The following is a 27,803-nucleotide window of genomic DNA, read 5'->3' as shown; positions in this document are numbered from 1 at the left end:
CTGTTGAGTAGATTGAAGTGTTTGGTTATGTGGTCATAAAGATTTTATCCATTCCAGTAAAATTTCTAGCATTTTTTTTGACTTGAATCAGTGGCAGATCAGAATCAGAATTAAAGATAAATATAGCCTTAGAGCTTTGCTGGAATGGGCCTTGGCATTCCTTGCAGAATTAATTTTATTCAGCATCTACCACTTGCTTTTGTCAAAAGGCAGCTGTTGACAATCTTATGGCAATCTTGACTATAAATTCTGTTAGTATTACAGCTCATAAGTGTCTTGAGCAAAAGGCTTCTACTTTCAAATTTCAGGAGACTAAGAAAATTGTTAGGCTAGAGTGTATATTTGGGTCTGCAAAGTAGAGTTTTAGGGAAAACCCGGTGACATTAATGAAGTTACATTAAAATTTAATTGGTCAATGGTAATTTAATCTTAAATTTTCAGTGGCTTGTCTGAAAGCAAGTGAAGGGTATGAATGTTTGACTTTATGCAAATGTTGGTTTGGTTTTTTTTTGGCAGGAAGATATGGAAACAGCAAAATATGTGTGGAGGATGTGTGTGGCTAGACACAAATTTTACAGACTAAATAAATGCAGCCTGTAAGTAGAATACAGTAGCAGAACTCTTGGTGCCCTTGCTGCTTCAATTGGGAAGTGAAATCTTGGACTTCCTCTGTAAAGTCTTTACTGTCCTTTTTAGATGGTTATAATTAATGACTTGGGCTCATTTTCTTAATCATTTTGCGAAAATACTTACCACCTATTTTTTAAATACACCCTGCTTTATAACAGAGGACAATATTAAGTGCTGAAATCTTACCATAAGTAATAATGCTTGGCCTTCATTTCTGAATCACAGTTCTGTGAGAGACTTCAGTTGTTTTGGGGTCTAATATTGCTAGTGCTTGTAAGCTCCTGGAAGCACCAGGGTTTTGGCCTGTGTTTGGGTGAACTGCTCTCAAAGGACACTAGAGGCTTTAAAAGGGCGGGCAGTGTATGTGAAGCACTCCTGAAATGTGCTGGATTGACAGCTAAGAGGTATGTGGTTCTTCAGATATCCATGGAATCTGTATAGCTCAAGTAGCACCAGTGCAAAGTAAATTTAATACAATTCATCAAATTAAATTTAAATGGGCTGGTCTCCAACTTGTAAATCAGTGGCTGGAATTTGAGGTACTTTACTGGAACAGCTTTCCTTCAGTTAAGTTTCTTCAGCCAAAGAACAAAGAATTAGACACAGTGAATAATCTATCATTGGAAAAGCATGATGCCCATATGTTTAATTTCTCTTCATACATGGGACAATAGATGTTTGATATCTGCTGAGGCCAGTGGAAAGGTAACCAACTGTTTTGTGCTACAGGTGACTCATAAGTGTGTTTAGTGCTAGCTTATTTGAGAAGTAAGATAAATTTGAAATAGAGTAAACCTCATACCTCTAAGCTTGTAAACTTGTCTGTCTTTGGAGAGTGATAAGAAGCATTGGTAGAAGTAGTGCATTTATGGGAATTGAGCATTTCTCTCTAAATAATATCAGATCTGTAGTTTTATTTGTCAGTCTCTAGGATTACTTACTGTAATTGTTTCACCACAGCATGGTTTTACATGAGGTTAAGTCCTCAAAAAAACTTTACTGATTGTCTCTACTCTTAAGATTTCTTGTCATCTGGTCCTGCAGCTGAAAACTATCTTATGCATGACTGTATCAACTTCAGGTTTTTTTTTTTCTAAATCTGTACATACCTTGTCTTTAGAGACTCCTTGGACTCTCCACCTGAGGAGGGCTCTCAGAAATCTTCCCTCATTCTTTCCCTTCCACGCTTTCCAATCCTTTCTCGTCCTTCACTTCCCAAAGGGTGAGCTTAAAAAGATCTTTCTCACTACAAAACAGCAGTTCCTGCATTTGTATCATGCTGTCTTTTGACCTGTCTTGCTACGAGATGCAGAGCACGGGTGCAGTGTAGGGTGGGGGGAAAAAGGACCTTAAGACTTCTGAACTTTATGTCCTGGAGCCAATCCAACAAATTATGAAAATTCAACATCTGTAACGTTAGTCCCCATACAGTTTTATGTCTGAAAAGGAAACTTGTAGAACAGGATATTAACTGAGGTATTTTGATCTTGGGTTTTTGGTTTTTGTTTTGTGGTGGTGCCTAATGCACAGAGCTCTGCTTTTGAGACTCTTGTGGAGGACTAACACAGGTCTGGCTCCTGGAAATGTAAACTGATTTTTAATTGAACTTGAAAGTGCTTTCTGATGTTTGAAATAGGTCTTGCTGTTGTTAAGAATAATTTCTTACCATTAAACTTCTTCTGTAGACAAACTCAGCCTGTTACAGTGAATCCTGTTAGAAGACGATCCTCATCCAGGATGTCCATGGTAAGGAAAGCAAATAGATTTATGTTTGCATTTTTATGGAATTAATTTGACTTTGAATCAAATATTATTTCCCTTCAGTGAAATGAAATGAGCAGTGAAAGAGATGAGTTTAGTATGTGAGGAACTGTTTCTGACTTGTAGGATGAGCTGCTATGTAATATCTAAATAGTGGAATTAAAACAATAGCAGTGAAAAATATTTTAAACATGTCTGTTTTCAGTTTGAACGCTGTCTCTAGGAGACTCTCCTAGCTGTCAGATGATGAGATACAGTCTTGGGTTAGTGGAGTGTGATTTCAAGTTTTTTTCCCTGTTTTTTTAATTATTTTTTGTACAACCTCAAAGGAGAAACTTACATTGCAGATTTAGAGAAATGGTTTAAGACTAAGGCTTTGTATGTGTTTATTTGTAATATTATACACATTCTAATATATAATGCATATTATTACTATGTGTATAGAATTATATATAGTATGTATAATATTGTACATATATATACACATACACACACACATATATATATATATATATAATGGTATACATTATGTATTAAAAAAAACTTCAATAATTATTTTTAAAATGAATAATCAGTTTTTAAGTAACAGTAAGATGTTTGCTTTCTTAGCCCAAGCCTCAGCCTTATATGATGCCTCCACCACCTCAGCTGCATTACAATGGTCATTATAATGAACCATATGCATCTTCCCAAGGTAAGTTCATTAAATCCATGGCCACACTACACAATTTTAGAAGGTAAAAACTATAATTTGTAGTTACTTTAGCTATAGCTGAATAAATTAATAGGTGAACATGGGGTAGGTTTGTACTAGAACAGTCATTGAAGTGCTTGATGCTCCTCAAGACACATAGGCTAATGTGAATTACAGTCATGGAATCACAAAATTGTTTAGGTTGGAAAAGACCTTTAGGATTATCAAGTCCAACCATCAACACTGTCAAGCACTGTCAAATGCATCACCTAAACCATGTCCCCAGGTGCCACATCTACATGTCTGTTAAATGCCTCCAGGGATGGTGACTCCACCACTTCCATGGATAAGCCCATTCCAATGTTCATCATTCTTTCCAAGAAGAAATTTCTTAACTGCCAACCTAGACCTCCCTTGGTGCAACTTGAGGCCATTCCCTCTTGTCCTGCCTGGGAGGACACAAACACACCTCACTGCAACCTTCCTTCAGATAGCTGGAGAGAGGAGTAAGGTTCTCCCTGAGCCTTTTTTTCTCCAACCTAAACAACCCCAGTTTCCTCCACTGTTCCTCCTCCATATCCTCTCCTATGGGAGATGAGCAGTTCAAGTTAGGGTAGCATGTACAGCAATTGCAGACTGAGGTGTCTTTTGTGAGTTTAGGGTATCACTTTTTTTGGTTCATGTATCAAACTGGTATGTTACGGCATTGTGAGATCCTTGTCAATGTTGGTCTTAATAGCTGCAAAGAGATTGCCCCAAGACAATTCACACAACTCAAATATTAAAAAAAAATTAAACCCTGAATGCAGGAAGAGAGATATTTTTCTAAGTTTGCTACACTACAAGGTGTTGAGGAATTCAAAGGCTAAAGAAGTTTGCAGGTTGTGGACTTAGTATATATTTGTTTGAAACAAAGAAAGAAAAAAACCCAAGCAAACCCTAACTAATATTCTCAAGCAATGTAAACTACTCATCTTAGCAGTTTACAGCAGAGTCATGTCTGCTTACTCTCATTATTTTGATTGTTACACTTTGTGTCTTTAATTAACAAAGTTGCTGCCCTGAAGGGCTGAATCTAATCTTTTGAAAAGTCTCCTCAAATTTTATAGGACCTTTCCAGACCTAAAAATCTGCTGGATAAATAGTATTCTAAAAAGCCAGCTCACTGGGAAGGGAATAAGCAAATTTTCTATCAAAACAGTTACACAGGTCTGAATGAACTACAGGTGTTCAGCTACATTAAGAATGCAAGTCATTCTTTGCAGTTAAGCATGGCAAATATTGCTAGGTATTTGCTGTTACATGTGTCCTGTTTTTGAACATGTTTTTCATAAAACAATTTTTGATTGCCAGCAAATTCGTTAACATAAATGTGGCAATTATTTTGGCAAACCCAAACAGTTAAATCATGAAGGCATTTACAGCAATGACTGAATTGTTCTCCTCTGGAAACTAGCAATTTGTACATCCAATGAAGTAGTAATTAAAATGATTAAATTTGTCTTGGATAAACTGTTAGATCATTTTCTTTACACTGTAGGTATATATATGTGTGTGAATAATATATGGTGGTAGCTTAAACTGCCTCCAAAATTTCTGGAGAAAAATTAATTTGATTTTTTTTTGAGGTCTTATGGTACTATATATACATACATCCTGAAGGAGTAGAAGAGAGAAGAGCAAGGGTTTTTGTTTTCTTGTTATGAAGCTGTTTTTAGGTTTCTGGTGGTATTTTTTTTTAATTGAGTTTTTTTTCTTTCTTTTTTTGCTGTTCAAATTGATTACATTAGTGCAAATCCTAATGTAGACACTCATTTTTTCAGCAGTGTGGTTTAAGACTGATACGGATTTTGTTTATCTTGGACTGAAACTTAAGAAACCTATCCTAAACAGAATGGTGTTTTCCCATGGGGATTTGCATGGCTGAAATAAATGTAATACTTTATTCTGGTGTATATACCTTGGGTATCAACAACAACAGAAAAGCTGGGATTTTGGTTTGGGGTTTTTTTCCCTCCCATTTCAATACATAGCTAAGAATAACAGGTTTTGAAAATCTCAAACATTGCCTTAGCTACATCTTAATAGAGGATAACTTTGTTTGATGTCCTGGCCATAAAGACTGTTCTTAAACTTTACTTTCAGATAACCTCTTTGTGAGCAATCAGAATGGATACTACTGTCACTCTCAGACTAGCTTGGATAGAACCCCTCATGACTACAGTGGTCGGATCCGCAATGGGAGTGTCTATAGTGCACACAGCACAAACTCCTTGAACAATCCACAGCATTACTTGCAGCCATCCCCCATGTCCTCTAACCCGAGCATTACTGGAAGTGATGTCCTCAGAACTGATTATGTCCCATCACACAGACATAGTGCACTAATACCGCCTTCTTATCGTCCCACGCCAGACTATGAGACTGTGATGAGACAGCTCAACAGGGGCATGGTGCACACAGACAGGCAGAGTCATTCAATGAGAAATCTTAACATCAGCAACTCATATGCTTACAGCAGGCCTGATGCCTTAGTTTACAGTCAGCCTGAAATTCGAGAGCACGCCCACTTTGCTGCCCCACAGTCTAACCATTATCCATTTAACCTGAACTACAGCTTCCACAGCCAATGCCCCTATCCCTATCCTACTGAAAAGCGCCCAGTTGTTGGGGCAGTCAGTGTGCCCGAGTTGACAAATGCGCAGCTCCAGTCTCAGGATTACCCAGCACCGAACATAATGAAGACTCAAGTCTATCGCCCACCTCCCCCATACCCGTACCCAAGACCTGCAAATAGTACTCCAGACCTTTCACGACACATCTACATCAGCAGCAGCAACCCAGATCTTATCACAAGGCGAGTGCACCATTCTGTCCAGACATTTCAGGAAGACAGCCTGCCTGTGGCACATTCTCTTCAGGAGGTCAGTGAACCTCTAACATCGGCACGCCATGCTCAGCTGCAGAAAAGGAACAGTATTGAAATAGCAGGCTTGACTCCCAGCTTTGAAGGAATAAGAATTAAAGAGAGGACCATGTCAGCTTCTGCAGCAGATGTGGCTCTTCCAAGAGTTATCTCAGAAGGGTCACAGCCCAACATTCTGATGGAGAGAACGAAGCAAAAGGAAGGTGAGCAAGAAGAAAGTATGAACTGTGATCACAAGAAAACCCTTTCAGATGCCACTATGCTGATTCACAGTAGTGAGGAAGAAGAAGAATTTGAAGAAGAGAATAAGGCCAGTACAAGTCTTTCTCCTCTCCCTGAAGATCAAACCCGACTTTCATCTGTTATGGGAAGTTATTCTCATGATTCAGTACTAAACTACCCTTACAGCTCTGTTGCTTCATCTGCTGGCCCTTTGCACATTCTTGAGCCTAAATTACATATCACAGAGGCAGAAAAGAGAATGAAAGATATGAGCCCTGTTCATTTACTAGTAGAAAGCCAGGCACAGAGAAGAGGGGAAGGACTGCTTACTCCATCTATGTCAGAATCTGATCTTACAACATCAGGGAGATACAGAGTAAGGAAAGATTCAGTAAAGAAGAGACCCGTGTCCGATCTTTTGTCTGGGAAGAAGAATATTGTGGAAGGCCTTCCCCCTCTAGGTGTAAGTGGATACTATTTGTCTTGTTTTGGGTTGTCTGTAGCAGTTGATTGTTGTTTTTGTTTGAGGTTTGGAGTTCTTTTAATCAGCCTGAGATGCTTTTAAAATGTATGAATTAAAAGCTACCTTAAGCTTGACCTTTACATTTCTATGTTGCCCTGGTTAACTTTGCTTAGCTGTCTTTTATCCCCTTCTCTGCCATGTCTGAATTCTGTTTGCTTAGTCTACCCACACAAATCCAAATGTACAGTCTCCGTCTGAAAACCTAACCTGGCCAGAAACTTTAGAAGGAGTGAATTTAAAATCAGTTCTAGATCCCCATTCTGCCCTACTTCTTATCTGAAGCAGAAGCAACTCTTTCCATTCATCTGTCTCATCTTCTTCTCGCTGAAAAATGATATGTAGACAAAAATGTTTACTTTTTAAAAAAGTTGCCTGCTTCTTCTGACCTAAGAAGGAACCTGACACCTTAAGGAATAAATTCTTTCATTCTCTTCTTTACTTCATGCCTTCCCTTTTTCATATCATTTCCCTTTTGCCTTCTCTTCAAGCAGTTTTTATCTCACTGAAGATATTTCTTGCTTGACATATCTCTTTCTCCTCCTCCAATCTTAGGACACCGTAAATAGTGAAAAACTGCAAGTTTCACCTTTCCCGTAATTCCCACCTCACAGAAACACCAAGGTCTGTGTGGATTGCACCATTCCACTGGCACTCTTCAGTGCCCACTTTGCTTTAAACTTTTGTTCAGTTTTATGTAGTTTGTGGCAGATTTCAGGTGCTAATAGTGGAAGACCATGTTTTTATTATTTTGCCTTTTAAAATCAACTGATACCTGAGATAGTGTCCAATAGTTTTCTGCACAAATTGGACTGCAGGGAAGATGCTATACAACTTGTACTGCAATGTTAGCAGCAGATACTGCAAAAAAACTAACCCATGCAAAAGCTATGTATTGAAATAGTTACTATTCTCACAAGTTTTTGTCTGTCAGATGTGCTATATATGGAGCTGAATGAATGAAATCAACCTCCATCCGCTCAAATTCATTTTATAATTGTGTATGTTTTTCTACATCTTCTTTCTCCTGTTTTCTTAATGTGGATATAGGGGGAAAAAAGGGATACCTTCCTACTTGTGTTCACATTTAGATAGTTACTTAGTATTTATTCTCTAAAAGGTACATTTTCAGACAGTAGTGTGTCTAGCAAAATCATACCCTGCTTTTCCTTCTGACAGTTATGTAGTTATGACATGTTCCCATCAACCTTTAAATTAAATTAATATTTAAACTTTTTCATTGAAAGTGTTTGTAACATAGTTTCTAGTTCAGAAACATTTAAGAGTGTTGTTGTGTAACACAGAACATTACTTTCCTGTATTCATAATTGAGATGAATATCCTAGTTACAAAGCTGGCCCCTACCAATGCTTGCACATTTTGCTTTTCAATGAACTTTTATTGTTGTGTTTGTGTTCACTTCACTTTTAAAAGCAGTCTCGTCCTCTTAGCTTTGTTTTCCTGTTTCTTACCTCCATTTAACTTTTGAAAGCATTGATTATCATCAGGCCGTATATGTGCTCATATTTTCAGTGTATTTTTGTTAACAATTAAGCTAAGCACTGGCAGGAATGATGAAGTTTCCTCTTACCCTTTTTAAAAGAATAATTTGAATTTATTCTTTCATATAAATCCCCCTTTGATATTTTTCCTCAAATAATGGATGGTAATTCCGTAATTTAGATTCATGGCCTAGTCCAGGACTCAAATCTGTCTGCAGTTTTGTATTTGTGTTTTGTGTGTCAAGTTTGTTGCAAACTTAGTAAAACACTTAACTATATCCAAGTATCTTAAAGGTATATGGTCATTGCCTGACTGCAGGGAAGAAAAGTGCCTGCAAACTAAATAGTCTAGTAAGGAATAATTTTTATGTATTTTTGGGTTTGGGAAGTGATCCCAGGTTTGTTCAAGAATGTTAATTATCCAAAGTTGCTACCTCACACTCTCAGTCATGAGCTTTGTAGAGAACAATATTTGTCATTCTCATGCAGTTTCATTAACCTGTTTGGAATGAAGACAGACTTGTGTTGTGTCCTTGTAGGAATGCAGTCCCACCACCCTAATCTCTCAGTGCTTATCAAAGAAAAAGGTCAGAGCTGTTCACAGAAGGGGCCAGAGAAGTATCTTTTGCTTAGCTGAACTCATCTGGTTTCTGCTTTATAACTGCATCAGATATTTAAGAATATTTACAAGTTTTAGCTTTTCTTTTGCAGGGTATGAAAAAGAATAAAAACGATGCAAAAAAAATGGGGCCTCTGAAGCTAGCAGCCCTAAATGGACTGGCATTGACGAGAATGCCTCTGCCAGATGAGGGGAAGGAAGAATCAACAAGAGCAACTAATGATGAACGAGTATGTTGAAGTTTTTTAATGCTTGATTTACACTAGCAATTTTTCAAAATTACATGATTATCAATGGTACATTTTATTGTAAAATGCTTCATATTAAGGCAACTCAAATGCTGAGAATAGAAACAAAATAAAAAGATTCCTGATTGAAAAGTCATTGCTAGAAGTATTGGGTAACTCAGATTTTTCTTCAAGATGACAGTGATTCAGTTGTAGCTTCCCCTGTGAACATACAGGAAGCAAATTAACTAGTACTTACTGATACATTTTTGTGCAAGTCATCCTGTTTTCTTTCTTCATTTTGGGTTTTCCAGAGTGAAAAAGTGTGAAACTTAAAATTCTGAGTGTGAGATTGATTTTATTTGCAATTATTAGTAATTCATATGGTGTTCAAAGTAAGTTTTGCAGTTAAATTGTATCCCTAGAATACAACTTGTGCAGATTGTATTTATCTTTTTTCTTCAGGTAGAACCCATAAAATGTAGATGGAACTTGTTTGATCTGCTGAAATTTTAAACTCAGTAAAAGATGTCAGATCAATGAGAGGACATTAGATTCTAGAATTTGAGGATCATTCTTTGAGAAATATAAGACTCCATCAGCTTGTGTCAGGATAAAAAACACCAGTAAATCTGCTTCAGCCTGTCTCATGTATCATTAAAGAAGTGCAGGAAAGTGAAATACAATATTCAGGCTGTGATGGGCTATGAAGCACAGTGCTGCCATCACACATGTGACCAGGTAGCAGCTAGATGCACCAAATTCTACAGTGATTATTTCCCATTCTGCAGCCAGTGGTCTCTATAGAATCCAATTCTGAGCATCCTCAGCTGCAGATCCTCTCTAGCTCAATTTTGTTTCTAGTCACTAGGGATCTAATCTAGGGATTAGAACATGAAGGAATAGTCCTGCTCTCACCAGCTGCACTTTAAATGAACAGACCAAGAAAATTAATTGCAAATCACTCAGTAAAAATTGTGTTAAACTATGTATACATAGCTTAAGATGCTAAGGGACAAAATTGTGTTACTGAGATACAGGTTTAGTACCTGTGCTGGTTATTTCCTTTTACCTAGAGCCATCACCTCTCTCTGGGTTGATCTTTACTGGATTCAGCTGTGTTGGTATTCAGCTAGCTCTGCCCAAAGCATTGTGGCAAGGAAGAAACCATAAAGTCATGACAAAGTCATGTCACTACACTTTCTCTTCAGGCAGTCACATAGAGGTAGAATGAATACCGTGAAATGGGAGTAATTCCTAAAACAGTTGAGAATAGGCAATGCAAAGTAGACATGTGACATGAAAGGAAGTCCAGAGTGCAGGTATTTCAGAAGATAAGTTTAGTGTTGATTCAGTGCCTGTTTCATTGCTCAGCTTCATGTTATTATCAGTTGAAATATGTGAATTTATCCTAAAGATAATGAAAGAGTTTGTACAGTTGATTTATTGTTGTGCAAATTGCATATGATGGGAGTTTACACCTTCCTCTGCAACTTTTGGCATACTTACTTGATATAAGACACTTCTATGACCTGATACCACAGAGCAGTTGCTGTAAGAATCTGGGGACATGTGACATAGATGAAATTTTCTGGCTGAAATCTTACATATTATTCCTCCTTATTGTTGGCAAAGAGATGTGGACATTCCAGAAGTGTCTTTTGATTTAAAAGCAACTTGGTTTCAAAATAATAAAGGGGAGGAGGGAGCAGTTTATTAAATAAAAAAGATTGAATTATATTATTAGAAAAAATTCTGTGTTTATACTTTAACTGCAGCAAGTTTCTGAGGCAGCTTTCCTGCTGTAAGCAAAATTTAGTTTTTCTCCATCCAAACAACTAAGTTTGTGGGGTTTTTTTATTATTTTAAGGTTAATGGAGACCTTTCAAATGATGTCATCTAGCTGCTATATTGAGTAGGTGGATCAAAGGTATTTGAAGAAGTATGCAGTATGGCATAGCTGTCTGGTTGGCCAGTTTTTTTCTCCCGAGCTGGGCTGTCTTTACAGAAACTATGAAGTAATTTCTCCTTTACCAGCAGTGTCCACGTAAGTCTTTGTGACCTAGTGAAGGCTGCTTAGTTTTCACTTGAGCAAAATTCCTGCTGGTTAGGGTTGCCTCTAATTTATTCTGGTATGTTTGTGGAAACATTAATAGCTGGAAAAGCATTGGAGAAGTATGTAGGAGAAGAAAGTAACTGTGTTTTATCCTTCATGAACTCTCTGTTTAAAAATAGACTCACCTCAGGATGTGACTCTGTATGGCTGGCTGTGTTCTGCCTTGCAGTGTAGAATTCTGGAGCAGCGGCTGGAGCAGGGGATGGTGTTCACTGAATACGAGCGCATTCAGAAGAAAAGGCTGATAGATGGCGAGTGCTCAATTGCTCGGCTGCCTGAAAATGCTGAGAGAAACCGGTTCCAGGATGTCCTTCCTTATGATGATACCAGGGTAGAGCTGGTCCCAACCAAAGAAAATAACACGGGTTACATCAATGCATCTCATATCAAGGTGAGCGAAATACTCTTGGAGAAAAATTTCACAGTTCATGTGGTAACTAAAAATGCATTTGGCCATCAATTTTGGTTTGGTAAAATGAGAGACAATACCTCCATATCTCTCTCTCTCTTTCTTTTCTTCTCCAGAGGTTTCTCTGGGGAAGGCAGGAACCTGTTTTCCTAGTCATCTAGAATAATGGAAGGTTAATTATTGGAGGGATCTTCTGCATTTTGCTTCTGTGTTGATTTGAGCTACTGTCTCCTTTCTGTGTTCCCTCTCTGGGGATTGCCGTTAACAGATGTCATGTCCATTCTTCCCAGAGCTAAGGAGGCAAATATGTTTAAAACAAATTGGGATCTTCTGCAATGACTATGATATTTTGGAGCTGCATTAACAATCATTGTTTTTTCTTTTTCTGTACTCTCAGACTGTATATACAGTGAGCAGTAAGCTAGCTCCTAACTTAAGCTTTTTTGGATGGTTAGAGGAACTGCCAGAGCTAGGGGGAAATGGGCTTTTTCAAAATCTTCAGGTGCCCTTTTTCCTCATCCTTAACTCTTTAAGTTCAGTTTAAAAGAATTAGAAGTGTGACTTCAAGAACCTGGAAGGAAGTTCATTAATTTTTCTTTACATTTATCTGCACTAAATGCAGCCACAGTTGGCTTCATGCTTTTTCTGAAAAGAGTTGAAATTGTCAAAGTAGCACTTGTAGTTGTGTTGCTGTCTGTTTTTAATAAATCTGTTTGTATACCGACATAGCATCATGGTTTCTCTTCTTCATTCACAGATGTTGATCCTTCTCAAGCAAGATAATATTTTTGCAGGAAATAAGCTAAAATACCTTAAATTCACAAAAGAGAAATACAATTTAGTTTTCTCAATTTTACATAATGCTTTTGGTATAAAATACATATATTTAGCTATGTACTTACAAAACTGTGTCTCTTCTGCATCTAAAGTGACAAGATGCAGCTAAAAAAATGGGGCAGATATAGTTCACAATGGGCTCCTACTTCTGTGGAGTTGCAGTTCTTTTTCATTTTGTGCATCTTCAAATGGCTAATGTTAGAACTGGGGAGAGGGTTTTCAGTAATTACTAATCTAATATCTTTCTTTTTACAGATCTCTGTTGGCGGCATAGAGTGGGATTACATTGCCACGCAGGGCCCTTTGCAAAATACATGTCAGGATTTCTGGCAGATGATCTGGGAGCAAGGGATTGCGATCATAGCTATGGTGACGGCAGAGGAAGTGAGTATAAATTTAGGTTTCTCCCAGAAATTCTGCAATGATTTTTTTTTTAATAGTCTGTTAGAGTAAGGGGATCTTTGCTCCAATGAATAGACTGATCATAGATAAGTTTCTAGTGACCCCTTTCTGTCTTGATTTCTTTGGCAGAAAAGTGAATTTGGAAACTCTTCTTGCTGGAAAGTTGTTTTTCTCAGTAAGAGGCCGTAACTCGCTAGTACGAAGTAGAGGAGAGATGGAGTTGTTACTACAGGAACATTAGTTGTATGAATGTTCTTAAGTTTCTTGTTAAGCGAGTGTTCTACTTTTAAGGAAAGTGGGAGAGAGAAAAGCTTCAGATACTGGCCACGCCTTGGTTCAAGACACAACACTGTGACATATGGAAGATTTAAGATTACCACACGGTTCCGTACCGACTCAGGCTGCTATGCAACTACAGGTTTGAAGATTAAACATCTTCTCACAGGACAGGAGAGGACGGTTTGGCATCTGCAGTATACTGACTGGCCAGAGCATGGCTGTCCAGAAGATTTAAAGGGATTTTTATGTAAGTTGTATTTAATAGTTTTGTTATGGGGAGTGGTTTGTGGTGTTTTTTTAATACCTATTAAAATGGCTGCTATATATGAAGTAACTTTTGACAAGTATGCCAAGCATTCCATTGTAAAAGGTTTCTTCACACCAGCAAGAGATACTGAATTAAATTTTGCAGGAATATACTGCAATATATTATGCAATAGGAATATATATATTGCAGGAATATAACTGACAGTTTATTAAAGTGACTCCTCCTGTCTAAAGTGAATAATTTACCAGAAGTCAATATAGAATAAAACATAATTGCACCCCATACTGCACATTTGAGTATGTTGCAGCAGCAGCAAGATGGCCAAAAGCTGTGTTTAGTAGGAACAGAGGGACAAGGCAAGGAAATCCTTACGAAGGTTAGAAGATCCTTATAGATCTGTATTGCTGTGGTTGGGGTATGAGTTGTGATTTATACAACGTATCATTTTTCTGTGGCATGTCAATTATTAAGGGGCTTTATCTCCCAGCTTAATTATTCTTACCTTGTTGAACTTCACAGCGTACCTGGAGGAGATACAGTCGGTGCGGCGCCATACGAACAGCACAGCAGACCCTAAAAGCTCCAATCCTCCCCTCCTGGTGCACTGCAGCGCGGGCGTGGGCCGGACGGGAGTGGTCATACTGGCAGAGATCATGATCGCGTGCTTGGAACACAATGAGGTGAGCTCTTTGGCTTTCTTGTGCTTTACATAATGTTAGGTAATAGAGGAGTGAATAACCTGCCTAAAATATGTTATGGCTGTTCATCTGAGCAGCCGCTGGGAGAGGCCTTACAGCTGGCTCTTGGGAATTCAGCAGAACTTAATAATCTCCTAGAGCTGCCCACATGCACATCAGGCACTGGAATGCTCATTTGGACTCTTGACTCCCTAAGATGTTGAGTCATTGAGTGGAGCAAGGTATGCCTTAGGCCACAGAGCATATTTCAGGATTTCATCCTGACTTTACCTCTCCTTGCCTTAATTAGAATGGCTAATATTCAAGAACATGCTTTGTAGCCAGTCTCTGTACCTGTTATTATTTTGTTCCTAAGTGTGGTATATTTGTAGTATCAGTCTCAGCAGAGGGCAAAGTGGTAGCTTAATACAATAAAATCGGTCCTATCAACTTCTAGCCAGAAGTGGATAGCTGTAAAATGGTCATTAATAATATAATATGTCAACTGAAACTCAACAGACATATGTTTTCATTGTTCATCCCTCTCCTAAAACTGTGACAGACTTTTTCAGCCGCTAGATTTGTGCAGACCAATACCCCATGAGATAGGTAACTTTACTATTATGCATCAGTGATGTAGTGCAGTCCATACTGCAGGCATATCACTGAATTGTCAGAGCTGAGTTCAGAACAGCTGATTCTTCTTTAGATCACTAAGTCTTGCTCTGAAAGTGCAAGCCAGTTTCCTTGCTCACCAGTCACTTTTAATGTTTTGTTCCCTTCTTCCAGATGCTGGACATCCCACGAGTGCTGGATATGTTGAGGCAGCAGAGAATGATGATGGTGCAAACTCTTTCACAGTACACTTTTGTCTATGGAGTTCTCATTCAGTTTCTCAAAAGTTCTAGACTTATCTAATCCCTGCCACTTCCTAAGAGACTACAGGATTTTACAGAAAGAAAATCAGAGTTGTCCAGACCTGCTGTCACTGATGTTCACGTGTTGAATCACAGTTACCATTTAGGGCTGCCATGTGACTATTAAATTCGAGTCCGTGTAACAGTCCCTGCACAGCAGGATCTTCGCTGGACTGAATTCTTCCCATGTTCAGCCACAGTCACATTAAGGAATGATTTTAATTGTACTGCTCCATAGTACTCGCACACGTTCTTTAGAGTGGTGTTACTCTGAGCAAAATAAGTATCTTATGGAATGGAGGTATATAGTACAATTTTACTAACATTATGTTTTGAAACATCATTACTGACTGTGCAAAAGCTAAAATCTGTAGGTGCACATGGGGTCAGAAACCTTCCCCTTGGGAATGTCAAGGTCTTATGCAGTTTGATTCTGCTTTCAATTTTATATTTAGAACAAACATCTGTATTTTTTTAAAATGAACATTTGGTTTCCTCTGGTTTACTTAGCAAAATTAGCAGCTCTTAGATATTTTAAGCTGTTGCTTTAAGGACAGTTATTTCTATAATTGGGATTTTTAAATGAAAAAGAAAACGAACCACCACGACAGAAAACTTTTTAAACATAACAATATTTTCAGAGGCGAAGACTGACAATATTTGAATCAACTTTTCAGAAATCATGCAGAAATTCCTAGGGAAGCTGTTGACAGTTAGTTGTAGTGCCATGTAATAGAACAGACAAGTGAAAGATAATGGTAACTGCTGATAACTTTCATTTGAGAGGAGGCATGTTTACCTGTAATGGGCAGGGGAAAAATACTGTAAGTATCTACAAGGTTATTGGAAATAAATGAATGAGAGAAAGTACATATTCAGTATTATTCATATATTTAGAGGACAGTTTGATTTTACTGGCTGAAATCAAAGTGGATGCAAATGTTTTAAGCACTTTTTTTTTGCTCTGTTATTTATGTAGCTAAATATAGAGACTATAATCATACATTGTTTCATTACTAACCTGTTATTTTAAGAAGAGCATTTTAAGTTGATGAAGTGAGAGAACCAAAATGGGAGTAGGAAGGTGCAGAGTGGTGAAGTGGAAATGATTGTATGAAGTGTAATGGAGGAGGTGTGGCAGCTATGATTGCTGGTTTACACAGTGCAAAGATGACCTTAAAAAAATGTTAATGTTCCCAGCCAAGAATGCCAGCAAAGTACTGGAAGTTTCTGTAGAATCCTCCAGAATATTTTGTTAGTGCTAGAGCAGATTTTGCTAATGCTGTGCAGCGTTGCAACGAAGAACATTTGAGAACTTGCAGAAGAAGAGCTCTTAGGGGAAACACTGGAGATGTGGGTAATTTAGTAGTGTGTAGGTGGCTGAGTCAGTGGCTGTGGCACGGACCTGAAGTAGGCAGGTACAGCCTACTGCAGTTTCCATTTTGTCCCCTGAGGCTGCTCAAATGACAATATCCCTAAATAATCTGTGGTTTTCAGTGGGAACAGCATGGTTTTAGCTGCCTTTCCAAGTGTTTTGAGATGCTGAGTTGAAAATCCCTATTGAGCTATAGTTTTTAGATATCTGGTTTAATTTTTTAAAAAAAACCCTCTGATAGACCAGTCTGCAGGCATGGTTAAGTGTACATTTCCCTTGACACCTGCATAGTGAAATGAAATGAAACTAAAAGTCAGGTTTATTAGTGCTGAAATTATTTTTCTGAGCTCTTACAAGGGTTTGGAAACTATTAAACCCCCTTCAAAACAATAATTGTGTCCCAAAACACCAATTAAGAATTATAAATAGGTTGCCTCACTTTTCCTCTGTAATAAGCTGCTTTCATGAAGTTAAACACATGATCCAAATGACATTATGCTAATATGTCATTCTATACAAAATATATTACTTTTAGGTACATGATATTGATCTGGTGCTTTCGGGTCTGCTTGGAAGCAGTCTGATTTGTTGTACTCTCAGTATCAGTTAGATTGAATATTTTGGAGTAGGGAAAAGAAATGTTGTTCTTATATAAAATGCCTAGGAATTATTAATTGCCAAATATTAAACTGGAAGTCCAGAGGAAACCAGTTACTGAAGACTGATTCTTTATATATAAACCTTGCAAACATACCAATTCGACATACCTATTTTGACAGAAGTATTGAAGGAAGAAAACATACTTAGCTGTTTGTATCATGCTGTGTTTTAAAAACAAGAAGTTTTGTTAATTTTTGCCACAGTTCGCTTCTATCTGCAGAAATCTTTTTAAATGGGAGGGCAGGCTCTAAAATGTAGTTTGCACCTTTTCCATTTCTGAACTTTGCACTGTGATCTTCATAATGTGATAGATGCAGTTTCAATGACACGATGGACGACCAGAACTTCCAGCAGCAGTTTCTGAGACAGAACATCAGCTGTGAGGCATTAAAAGGAGCAGTTGTAACAGGCAATTTAATCCAGTATTCATGGGATTGTCTGAGGTGGGTGAGGAAATGTGTGTCTTTTAGCTTATTTTTCTGTTTAGCTAAAATAAGTTCTGTTCACTTCTAGAGGTGGTTGTGCTCAAATCTGGTAATCACAGTCTTGGGTGTTTTTTAGCATAACACTGCTACCTCCTCCCCTTCAGCTTCCAGTTCTGTCCAGCAGCAGTCTGTTTTTGCAGTAATACACTTGATCTTGTTAAACTTGACTTCATGTGAGTTTTTCTACTGAACACTATAGGATTGCTTTTGTTTGTAAGCATATGGCTCCGAGTGAGCATTGAAAATGAGCAGTTTCTCTTCTAGATACCAAATGAAATTAAATGTCACAACCTTCTCTAAAAAAATATTTTTTAAACCATTGTTTAGATTTTAAGTTAACTTAAAAAAGACAATTCAATTTTTAGCACTTTTGTTCTGAGCCTTACAAAGGGATGCATTTTTACATGTAGTTGTGCTGTATGCTTCATGAAGTTTTGGATGTTGTAAGAATATCCACTGTCCAAATCCAGTCACAGTGTGAGTCGGAGGTGGATTTATTTGTCAAAAAACTTAAAATTTCTCTAAAAACCTGTCCAGTTTTGCCAAATATGCATCTGTTTTTATGGGGATGAAATCAGATGATTATGCAAGATTTGAACAGAGTTTGTTTAGTAAGAAAAGTTGTATGAAGAATTCTTGCAGCAGATGGCAAAGATGATGCTGATCTCTAGGGATGTCAGAGCTCTCAGGGACAAATAAAGGTGCTATATACTGTCAAGAGACAGATTTGGTGGTCTTTTGTTGACTAGGTAGAAGATGCTTTCTAGGATCAAATTATATGAAGAGACAGGAGATGAACATGCAAACTGTAGTAAGGACTTCTGCATATTTGATTTCTTTCTTGGTTGCTCTGATGAGAGATTCTTTCGGCCAGTGAATCTTCATAGTCTTGGGCTAAAACCTCTTCTCCAATAAGCTAAGCCAGAGCCCTTTCCATTACAAAGACGTCACTGACTTAGCTGGGTGAGCCTTAGGCTGCAGGTTCCTCCTGGCTCTGTTTGGTGAGGGAGAAGCACTGAGGTGCACAGGGGAGTTTTGCACAGCCTCTGCAGCCTGCACAGCAGTGCTCTCCTTTTCTGCTGTCCCCGAGGAAGAGCAGGAAAGGTGTTATGCCTTAGTATTTCTCTCCTTGGAATACCTTTCACACAAGTGAACAATAAAAGTGCAGGACGCTATGGTTTATATGTAGAAATGCATTTAATTCAAAGCAGGTGACCAGGGCAGTGTTCTTGTATTTCTGTGGAGGAAAAAAGCTGCTCCAAGTTATCACAAACATTAAGAAATAAAGTACAGTAATAAAAAATAAAAGTAAAATTAATTTTTATTAAAGTGGAAAAGATTCTTGACATTTTATGTTTGGCTCCTCTTGTAATCCTGTGTATCCCTTTTGAAGCGGGCAACACTTGGAGCAATTTTCTCCAAAATGGCTCCTTTAAATTTAATAAGATTGAGGCTACTGCTCGTGGCTAGCATCGTATATTATATGGCTGCAGCACATTTTGTGATGGAGCAGCTGTTAAAGTTGAGTGGCTCATAGATTTCAATGTCTTCTGGACCAAACTTGGAAACTGCAGGGTTATCATAGCTGTGTAATGAGACCTCAGTTTTAATATCAACAGCATTACCAAATCCCTAGATTTAAAAACAATGAACCCATTACTCTATTTCAATAGTTCGGATTATCAATTTAAAAGAACCAATGCTTCAGTTGCTAAGAATTCAGTGCTGTAGTGTTTAGGGTTGGGTTTTTTTCTGATAGTGCAAAGTCGCGGTAAGTCAGATTCCAGCCCTGCAAGATGCAAAATTCCTACAGTTCTTCATGATACTGTAGGAATTAAAATAGGCTTACTGCCAATGAAAACTTGAGCCCTTGAAGCATGAACACGCACATCTACTTTAAATTTAAATAAAGATTACAAGAATTAACCAAAAGAATGCAGCAGGAATGTGTGTACAGGAAAGTACAGCATTCAAAGGAAAAGTAGATGAGAGTTCAAAAGAAATTCTCTTGTGCAAGTACAAAATTTTGGACATAGGGAGTGAGGATTTGAGGAGTGGCAGAAGGCATTTGGAGGAGGATTTGGAATGTTTTGTATCCAAAGTAGAGCTGCTAGTAGGGTTTGAGTCATATGGTATGTTTTTCATGGCATGGTAGGGTAAGTGAATATGTAGTCATAGGTGTTATTTTTACTGGCTTTTTAAAATGTGATTTTTTAAACTCCAAATATTTTTTCAGAGGCTCTGTTATTTTTACATATCTTCCTTTCCAAATGTATTGAATGCAATCTGTCAGCTCAATTTCTGTTTACTTATTAAAGGTCAGATTTTTCAAACCACAGTCTCTGGTTTTGCAGATACAAAATGCAGGAGGAATAGGCATACTTGCAATTTTGCAGTGATACTTTCTAATGGATGCAGGTGAGAAGTTTCAAAAGTCTAACTATGTTTTGAATGAAGCCAGGTGTTTACAGTTGGTGTGAGTTGCACCAAGTTAAGGCTGGGCTAACAATGATACTCTTGAAATGTGGAACTTACCATGTACTTAAAAGTTCGGTGACAGTGCAGCATTTGTAACACGGTAACATTAACACAGTGGAATACTGGGCTAAGGTAAGGGGAAAAAAAATCTTAAACTGCTGTTGCAAATGTGTCTGTAAAAAGAAAAGTTAAAGAAAAAAAATTCTTAGTATGATCTTGCTTGGGACCAGCTAACTTGGTGCACTCTGTTGGCATCACATGTTACTTTAAGGTCTAAATGGGCTGAAAAAAAAGAATTTGTTAACTTCAATGAGCATTTCAAAAAACTGTTGCTAAATAGTCTTTGGTTCTATTCTCTGCTATTTTCCACATTATGCTGTGTTCAGTGGTGAAGAATAACCTCCAGTGTGTTTGTTTTGTTGAAGTCTATTCTTCAGCTCTACTTAGGGAACGAAGATAGAAATCAAATGTAAAGAATCTAATGAACAGAGTTTACAACAGATCCAGCCTGTGGCAAGTCAAAGAGCACGTCTGTAGATACTGTAATGCTCTTTTGGTTCAAATATGCAGCAATCAAAACTACCAAATCATTAATTTTATGAGCACAGTTTCAGAAGGTGCCTAACTTTTATAAAGGGAATTAAATGCTGTTTTTCCATCTGGAAATATTTATGTAAAATTAGGAGATTTTCTTTTAATATACTTTAAAGACATTGCAAATGCCATTAATTTTTAGAATGGTAGGAAATTTGATGGAGAAAACCCCTGTAAACTCCTCCAGTCTGTCACCTTGCTAATCCTGGATAACTCTGACAGACAAGGTGTGTATGCTCTTTACAAAGATACTTGCTTAAATTGCTCTGAAATACTCAACTTATCTGTCCCCTTCGTGGCTTTTCTGGGAGCACTTGGGTGGAAATTTAAGAGGCTTTACCTGGCAGATCAGCAAGTATGTACACTCCTGCACACTGCTGAAATCTCTTCATTCATTAAAAGCAAATGGGCGTTTGAAATCCTATCAGCAAATTTGTAGGATTGAGTCCTTAGTGTCAGAGGAACACAGGATCTGGCTCCATTTTCCTCAGTTCTCACTTGAGCCAGTATGCAAGGATTTAAATGGGACTTTGTTTAAAAGTAGCAAACATGAAGTATTATTTTGTAGTACTAAGCTAGTGGTTAACGTGTCTATTTTTTGCTCTCTTGCCACCAATACTGTAAAAATGTATAATCAAACCAGCTTTAATTCTTGTAAAACTGAAATTGGTTTGTAAAACAATGTATAAATTGTGTTTCATAGACAGAAAAGCTTGTATTACTGAATGTAATATATGTGAAATGAATATATTATAGTCTATTTTTGCCATGGAAATAAATATTTGAAGCAATTATGAGTTTTTATTGTTCCATTATTAAAGGAAAAATCTGAAAACTTACTGTTCATGTATAGTCCTAGTCTGGGACTTTGCCTTCAGCTCACAAAGGTGTGATCCCTCTTCTAATGTACTGCAAGTATTGGATATAAAACTTGTGCTTTCAAGTACTAATTGGTGTCATCTTTGTAGCAGGAAAATCACGTGCCTGCTGCACTGTCATAATTTTTCACAATGTTTTTGCATTTTCTAAAGCTGTTTGTGGTACTGAACTGCCAGTTTCCCTCTAACATTTAAGTGTAGGAGGGATGAAAAAATTTTGAAAGTTGGAAAACTCTTTCCAAAAGCATGTGAGAGAAGGAGCAGTTGACTGTATGCTTACTATCATTGGAGCTGCTGCCAACAACTAGCACTGAAGTTATTTTCATTCTAGAACTGGCATTGAGTTAAAAAGGGAGGTGATGCAACAGCTTGCTCTACACACCTGGTACAGCATGAGACTTTCTGAGGTGAATACAAGAATTGCACACTGGACACCAGTTTCATACTGGACAATTGCATTTCCCTTGTCTTTTCTAAATGTCTACAGCATTGTCCACCTAGATACATCTGAAACAATCAGGCTTTTGACTAAAGGTGCACTCAGTTTGAAGGCATTAATCAGCTTAAGGTAAGATAGTTGCATACCATAGATATGTCTGTACGTGTCTGATCAGTTCCCAGGTCCTGGGGAATGTCCTGTGCGATGTTCATTCTTCATCAGAAGAAGATCTTTTATTTGACATGGATTCAGAATCAGAAGAGTAAAATGTGACTTCCAGAGACCCGGGGCTCATGGTAAAGCATTCAGCAGTTTTGATCACACTTACCATCTTTATTGGTTTTGGACATTTGCAAAGGTATCTTTCAAAACCCTAAATTTCCTCTAAATCCAAATGGCTTTAAACTGCAGGTGTTATTTTCCAGCCACTGTAAAATTCCCATCAGAGACTTCTGGTAGCCAGAGTTGGCTGACAGGGATGTGACTTGATGCTTGGATTTGGCACATCTGGCCAAGGACTTTGTATGTGAGAAATTTACGGGAGCTGATGAGAGAAGTTTCTAGCTCAAGCAGAACAGCAGTAGGAACCCAAATGACAGGTATCAGATGCAGTAGCTTTGATTCACTGCAAAAAACCTGTGTACCCAAAATAAGGAGCATTGCTGAGTGTATGTACTCCCTGCAGTCAGAGCAAATTTATCCTTAGTGACATGGTGTTAGGAGGGCTGCCATGATGAGTTTAGCATTTTCAGTGCATATATGTCATCAAGCTGGAAGTAAAATACTCCATTTGAGCCTGTTTTCAGGACAAAAGGTCAGCCTTATCCCTCTGCACAGTGCCAGTGTTTAAATAATGACAAATAAGTAGAACTGAGGGTAATGGACATTCTGGAAATGCTGCACAAATACTACAGGTTGAATTTCCTGGTGTTTGGAAGATAAATTTGGCCACAGGCTGGCCCATCCTACCACTCACCTGCACCTCAGCTTTGTTACTGGAGCATGCCTGAGACTGCACCATGGGTCTTTTATGGCAGGGCTGTGCTCTCACCTGCCAGCTGCTTCCTCAGGTAAAGGCGGGAACAAGGAGTTGGCTGGGGAGATGTGCCCAAGAATCCTTTGGGGAGGTCTGCACCATAGTGTGAATTGAACAGAGACTCTAAGGTGCTCAAATAGTGAGGAGGAGCCATGGAGAAAACACCCTATGGAAAGCCATAGAAAGTGCCTTTAAAGACAGATGTTTAGGCTGAAACTCCCTGTATAAAGATTAAAAACTGTCAGGGTGGGATGGGAGTAGCCATTATGGAAGCTTGTGTTTGGGGAGGGGAAAACGGAGATGAAAGCTGCAGGAGCTCCTTTATCTTTCTCTTACAATCCACTGTTATTTTTGATGGTTGGGCCCAGCTTTTGGGAAGCCTCATAGCCAGCTTTCAAAGCTGTGCTCTCTGTCATCTCTGGTTTCACTTGTGTCAAACATGGGGGAAAAGTAGGGTGCCAAATGCCTCTGAGCTGAATTTCTGATTGGAGGGGCTACACCTCTGAGGTCCTGCAAGGAATTCTCAGGTTGACAGGAGAGCTGATGGCCTTTAACACGTTGTTTCACTTCTTTGGTATGTGAGTGTGCTTATGAGTGAGAGAAATAGATACTGGGAAGAGCTGGGGTCACCTCATAGTTGTGTTACTCATCTGGAACCAGTCTCTGGCTGCTGTGAGATGTAAGGTATGCTGCAGCCCTCACACAGATACTGTAAGGGGAGTCCTACGGGCTTGCTGAATTCTTGGGATAACTGCAGAGAGCTCAGCACCTCGTGCTACAGATCACGCTGCCTGTGCTCTACGAGGATGGGAAAGCACAGCTCTGTTGCCTGCCAGCCTGAGGCTCTGCTTGAGTTTCTCAGGTTTCAGAGGCCTCCCTACTCCATTTATGTAGCCTTTCCTTATCCTTCTCAAGGTCTGATTTCATTCCCCCCATGCTGTAGGGCTGGGAGGATTGCAGGGGAACCTGTGTGTGCTGAAGCCTGGAATCTGCAAGAGCAGCTGCCTGTGTTGGTGCCTTGTGGGCATGTCTGGCATTCCTCCAGCCCAAAGGGTGGTGTTGGGTTGAGAGCCTACGCTTTTTGCAGGCCAATGTTGTGGTTTCAGAGATGAATGCAAGTGAAGTTTTGTCACCTGGCTGTCAGGAACACCTCCTGCCCTTTGCTGCCAGCTAGAATTAGCTTAGTGAGTGAGCTAAAAGGCACCATTAGGAACCCAGCTACTCTGGAGACTTTCTACAGAGAACAAAGTCCCATGCACAGTAGGAATTTCATCCTTAATTCTGGTACCCTTCACTTGAATTAACAATTCTTTTTGCTACTCCTCAACTGCCCTACAGCCTGGAGTCCTCTTAGGCTTTCTTTAAGGTGGCTGAAATGGAGATGAGCTATGGGTGCTCTACAGTTCAGTTGATTGGTCACTGCCAATGGTAACTGCTGATTCTTCTTTTCCCTTCCCAGTGATGCTTTATCCCTGTGATGTGCTCAACTTCTGCTGGCCCACAACCTGGTTTTAAAACTGGATCCCTTGATTTTAAAACCACAACAGGTTTTAAAACTGGATCCCTTGACTGGCTGTGACCCAGGCTGGGGCAGTGGCTAGGGCACACTAATCTACTGCTCACCTGTTTGCATATCACTTGCTTTACTACTGGAATACAAACTAAAGGTGGTTGTTTCTGGATGAAGCAGATTTCACTAAAGGAAACAGGACTGCTTGTATTCAAAGAGTGAGAAATTATTTTTGATAAAATCGGTGGTTGCTCTTCTCTTCCTTGTAATCTGTGTATACACCAGGTGTCAGCTTTGAGAACAGCAGGTGAAGTGCCAGAGAAAAAAGGTTGATGGCTTTGGAGACATCACACAGCTGCAGTGCTCTGCACTTTTGTATCTTGGGTCCTGGGTGGTCAAAAATTGAAGTGAGATACTGGGCTTTCCCATGGCTTTCTGAAGTAGACTTGAGTTCAAATTTTGTGGTTTTTTTCCCCTTTGCATAAATTTTTAGGTCTCAAATACAAGTGCTATGATACAAAGGTGGAAAAATTGAGGGAGCTCTAAAATACATTTGAAGGCCAATGTTAACAAGTGGCACCTAAATCTCTACTCTGCACCTGTGCTCTACCTAATAAAAGGTCTCACTGTTTTAAAAAATATGGAATCAGTAAGTTTCCCTTTTGCCAGTCCTTTCTTAATGTATTCTCTTTAACATTCCTTTTGCATTGCTATTTGTACTTATCCTAGTCTGTGGCCTGGGGCTGCTGCCTCTCCCAGGTAGGCAGACACAGGAGCAGCAGTCATGCACCAAAGGGCATTACTGGAATGTCTCATTGGTTAGAAACTGTGCTGTCACCACAATGGAACTGCCTGCCTTAGGGGCTACAAATGAAACTCCAGGGCTTAATTTTTACTTATGCTGATGTTGGAGTTCTCTTATTCATAAATGTTGCACAAAACATTGCTGAGGAAAGAAGTAGCCCTTTTTCCCCCACTGTCTGATGGAGCCATTTGTAGTTTAATCATGAAATGCTGTCAGTTGGACTGCATCATTATTACAACCACCCTTTCATAGCTATAAATGATGAAGTGTACAGAAATGCAGAGAAACAAGATTGTGAAGTCATTCTGCAGCTACACCTAAGTGAAAACTCTATAGGAGCTTTAGACACTGGGTGGATGAAGCATAAAAGGATGGCTTGAACGTTGTTGTCTTCTGGTCAGCCCTAAGCAAAGCCCTACTTTGCTTTTTTGTAAATAAACAGAATCCTACATTTGAAAAAAAGAGCAGTAATGACAAAACTGTAGCTTTAAAGGTAAGAGGCTGTTTTTTTTAAGAGCAAAGTAACACTAGCAGCCTTTTATCTATTTGAAAAAAACATTGATGTTATGATGTATGTACTCATGGCCCACATGAATCTGGGCAGAAGAAAGTCTTTTCATTGCAGACCCCCACTGCCAAGTGCCCCTAAGTTTGTTACATCTGAAGGACTTGGATTTGTAATGGTGTGTGACTGCCTTATTCTGCTACTGCTTGTGCTAAAACTCGAGTATAACACAAAGTAAAATGTGATGAGAGAAAAAAAATTCAAACCCAACCAACGAAAACCCTCAGAAAAAAATCCCCAAACTCCAGTGTTGATTAATGTTATCAGTGATGTGGGTCAGGCTTGCATATTAAGGTCTTTACACAACTTAGGTTTTAAACACCACCTTAAAGTATATGTGAATAAAAGAGAGAAAGTCTTAATTCCAAGGCATCCAAATTTGCTCTTGGATCTGCAGATAAACTGATTTTATGTAAGTAACATTTATCTAGAATATTTTTTTCCCCACAGTCTGATAGGGAGTGCCTGTACAATGAGAGAAACCAGTTCAGGATTGGACTGACTGCTCCAGATGCTGGATACTGGGGTGTGTGATTCTCTGGTTCTTCACCAGACATTTCACTGTGCATCCAATAAATGTTCACACTTACGGTTTAGGCAGACAGGTGCTTTCTTTGTCTGTTTTAATCAATTTATTTCCTCTTTTAAGTTGCATCTACCCAGAAAAAAATGCCATTGATATTAAGACAGTTCATCAACAAGAAATATGGTCAAGAAACTGTTTTTATTTATTTTTGTGTTGCATTACAGGAAATGGGTATGTCATTACTTGTATGTCATTGTGCCTTTCTGTGAGGTTCACTGCTGTGGTGTTTTCTTACAATATTTTTTAATTTACAGAACATGAAGGTGAAATTCTTATTTTTCTTTAATCAGACTCACGTTGACAAGAAGCCAAAGTTTGCTGAATGACATCTTTTACGATGTACAAGTCACAAGTGTGGAGACACGCAGGGAAGAAGAACCAACTCAATTCCCATTACTGACCAAGAATGGAGAACTTGGAATGGAGGGCCCCAAGAGTGGGTGAAGTTCTGTCAGAGGAGCAAAGAGTCTCTATACTTGGATACATCTAACCACACTTTATTTTTCGAACCAGTCCCTGTGTATCAGAATTCTTCGTAAAGTAGAAACAACAGTTTCCTAGGGCATCCCTTCTGTTCAGCTCTCTGGGGCAAGGAATAGAGGGGGAGTTTCCTTCAAGTTGGGAGAAGGTCTCTGATCACTTGCGATTGAGGACAAACCCTCCCTGTACTGTACTGACTTAGCCCAGTGGCCACTCCTTTTCAACAAGACAGGCTCTGATGGGAATGAAGAAGTCCTCACATTATCTCACATGCTTTCCAGTGAGGCAGAGCATTCATGCTGCAGGCCAGATTTACAAGGCAGCCCAGCTGAATGTGGCAAACAAAAGGCTGGTGCCCATCTGCCCAGCCACATGTACATGGCTGAAATACTCTGGTCTCCTGTCATTGTCGGCAAGAGCAATTTATTACTGCGGACAAGGCACCCAGGAAAGTGCCTGTTGCTTTCTTTGGGGATCGTGTTCTGCACTGCAATGCTGTGATTGTGCCACACATGTTTTTCTCTGACTGGTCTCCTCTAGCTGTTTTTCGACATTTCTTTTTTGTCTGAAAGTTTAGTGAAGCAGAGGTCTGTCTATAGGAGCTACTCAGAGCTGCAATGGAGTCCTCTGGCCGACGGAGTCACAGACTTGGGTCGATGCTCACGAGGCACAGGGGAGGCAGGTGCTGGCAGTTACGTAAGAACTGGTACAACTTGGGCTTCTTGGAGGAGGAAGGTTAAAAACTGACCCTAGGAAAGTTTGGAGGACAAGCTTTATCCAGGTTCCTAAGACTTCTCCTAGTTCCTCACCTACAGAAGACAATGTAACTTGCCAGCATTTCCTCAGAACCTGTTGAGCTCAGCAACTGGAATGTCAGGCAATAGCTGTATTCTGATTAAACAGTGA

At 38.9% G+C, this 27,803-nt stretch overlaps 1 protein-coding gene across 4 annotated transcripts in view; it reads left to right on the top strand.

Moving 5' to 3' along the window:
* Positions 1–21,390, top strand: part of PTPN21 (protein tyrosine phosphatase non-receptor type 21) — a 44,996-nt gene extending 23,606 nt beyond the window's left edge. The window contains exons 10-21 of one of the 4 annotated variants that reach the window (XR_015772863.1): positions 517–596; positions 1,751–1,852; positions 2,316–2,376; positions 3,001–3,085; positions 5,231–6,696; positions 8,967–9,104; positions 11,387–11,608; positions 12,719–12,847; positions 13,157–13,391; positions 13,932–14,092; positions 14,879–15,307; positions 17,353–21,390. Coding sequence is in view for 3 of the 4 variants with exons in the window: in XM_014249897.2 (XP_014105372.2) it covers positions 517–596; positions 1,751–1,852; positions 2,316–2,376; positions 3,001–3,085; positions 5,231–6,696; positions 8,967–9,104; positions 11,387–11,608; positions 12,719–12,847; positions 13,157–13,391; positions 13,932–14,092; positions 14,879–15,007 (2,808 nt within the window). In the remaining variant the exon portion in view is untranslated. Of the gene's footprint in view, positions 1–516; positions 597–1,750; positions 1,853–2,315; positions 2,377–3,000; positions 3,086–5,230; positions 6,697–8,966; positions 9,105–11,386; positions 11,609–12,718; positions 12,848–13,156; positions 13,392–13,931; positions 14,093–14,878 lie in introns of all 4 variants that reach the window. The other 3 variants (XM_088057169.1, XM_014249897.2, XM_005520206.3) reach the window with 3 other exon arrangements.
* The last annotated feature ends 6,413 nt before the right edge of the window (positions 21,391–27,803 follow it).

Source organism: Pseudopodoces humilis, chromosome 7 (assembly GCF_049639895.1).
Source record: "Pseudopodoces humilis isolate 2021_Gansu_Grassland_sample_001 chromosome 7, ASM4963989v1, whole genome shotgun sequence".
NCBI lineage: Eukaryota > Metazoa > Chordata > Aves > Passeriformes > Paridae > Pseudopodoces > Pseudopodoces humilis.
Note: the sequence above shows the minus strand (reverse complement) of the source record. Positions and strands in the feature narration are given on the sequence as shown.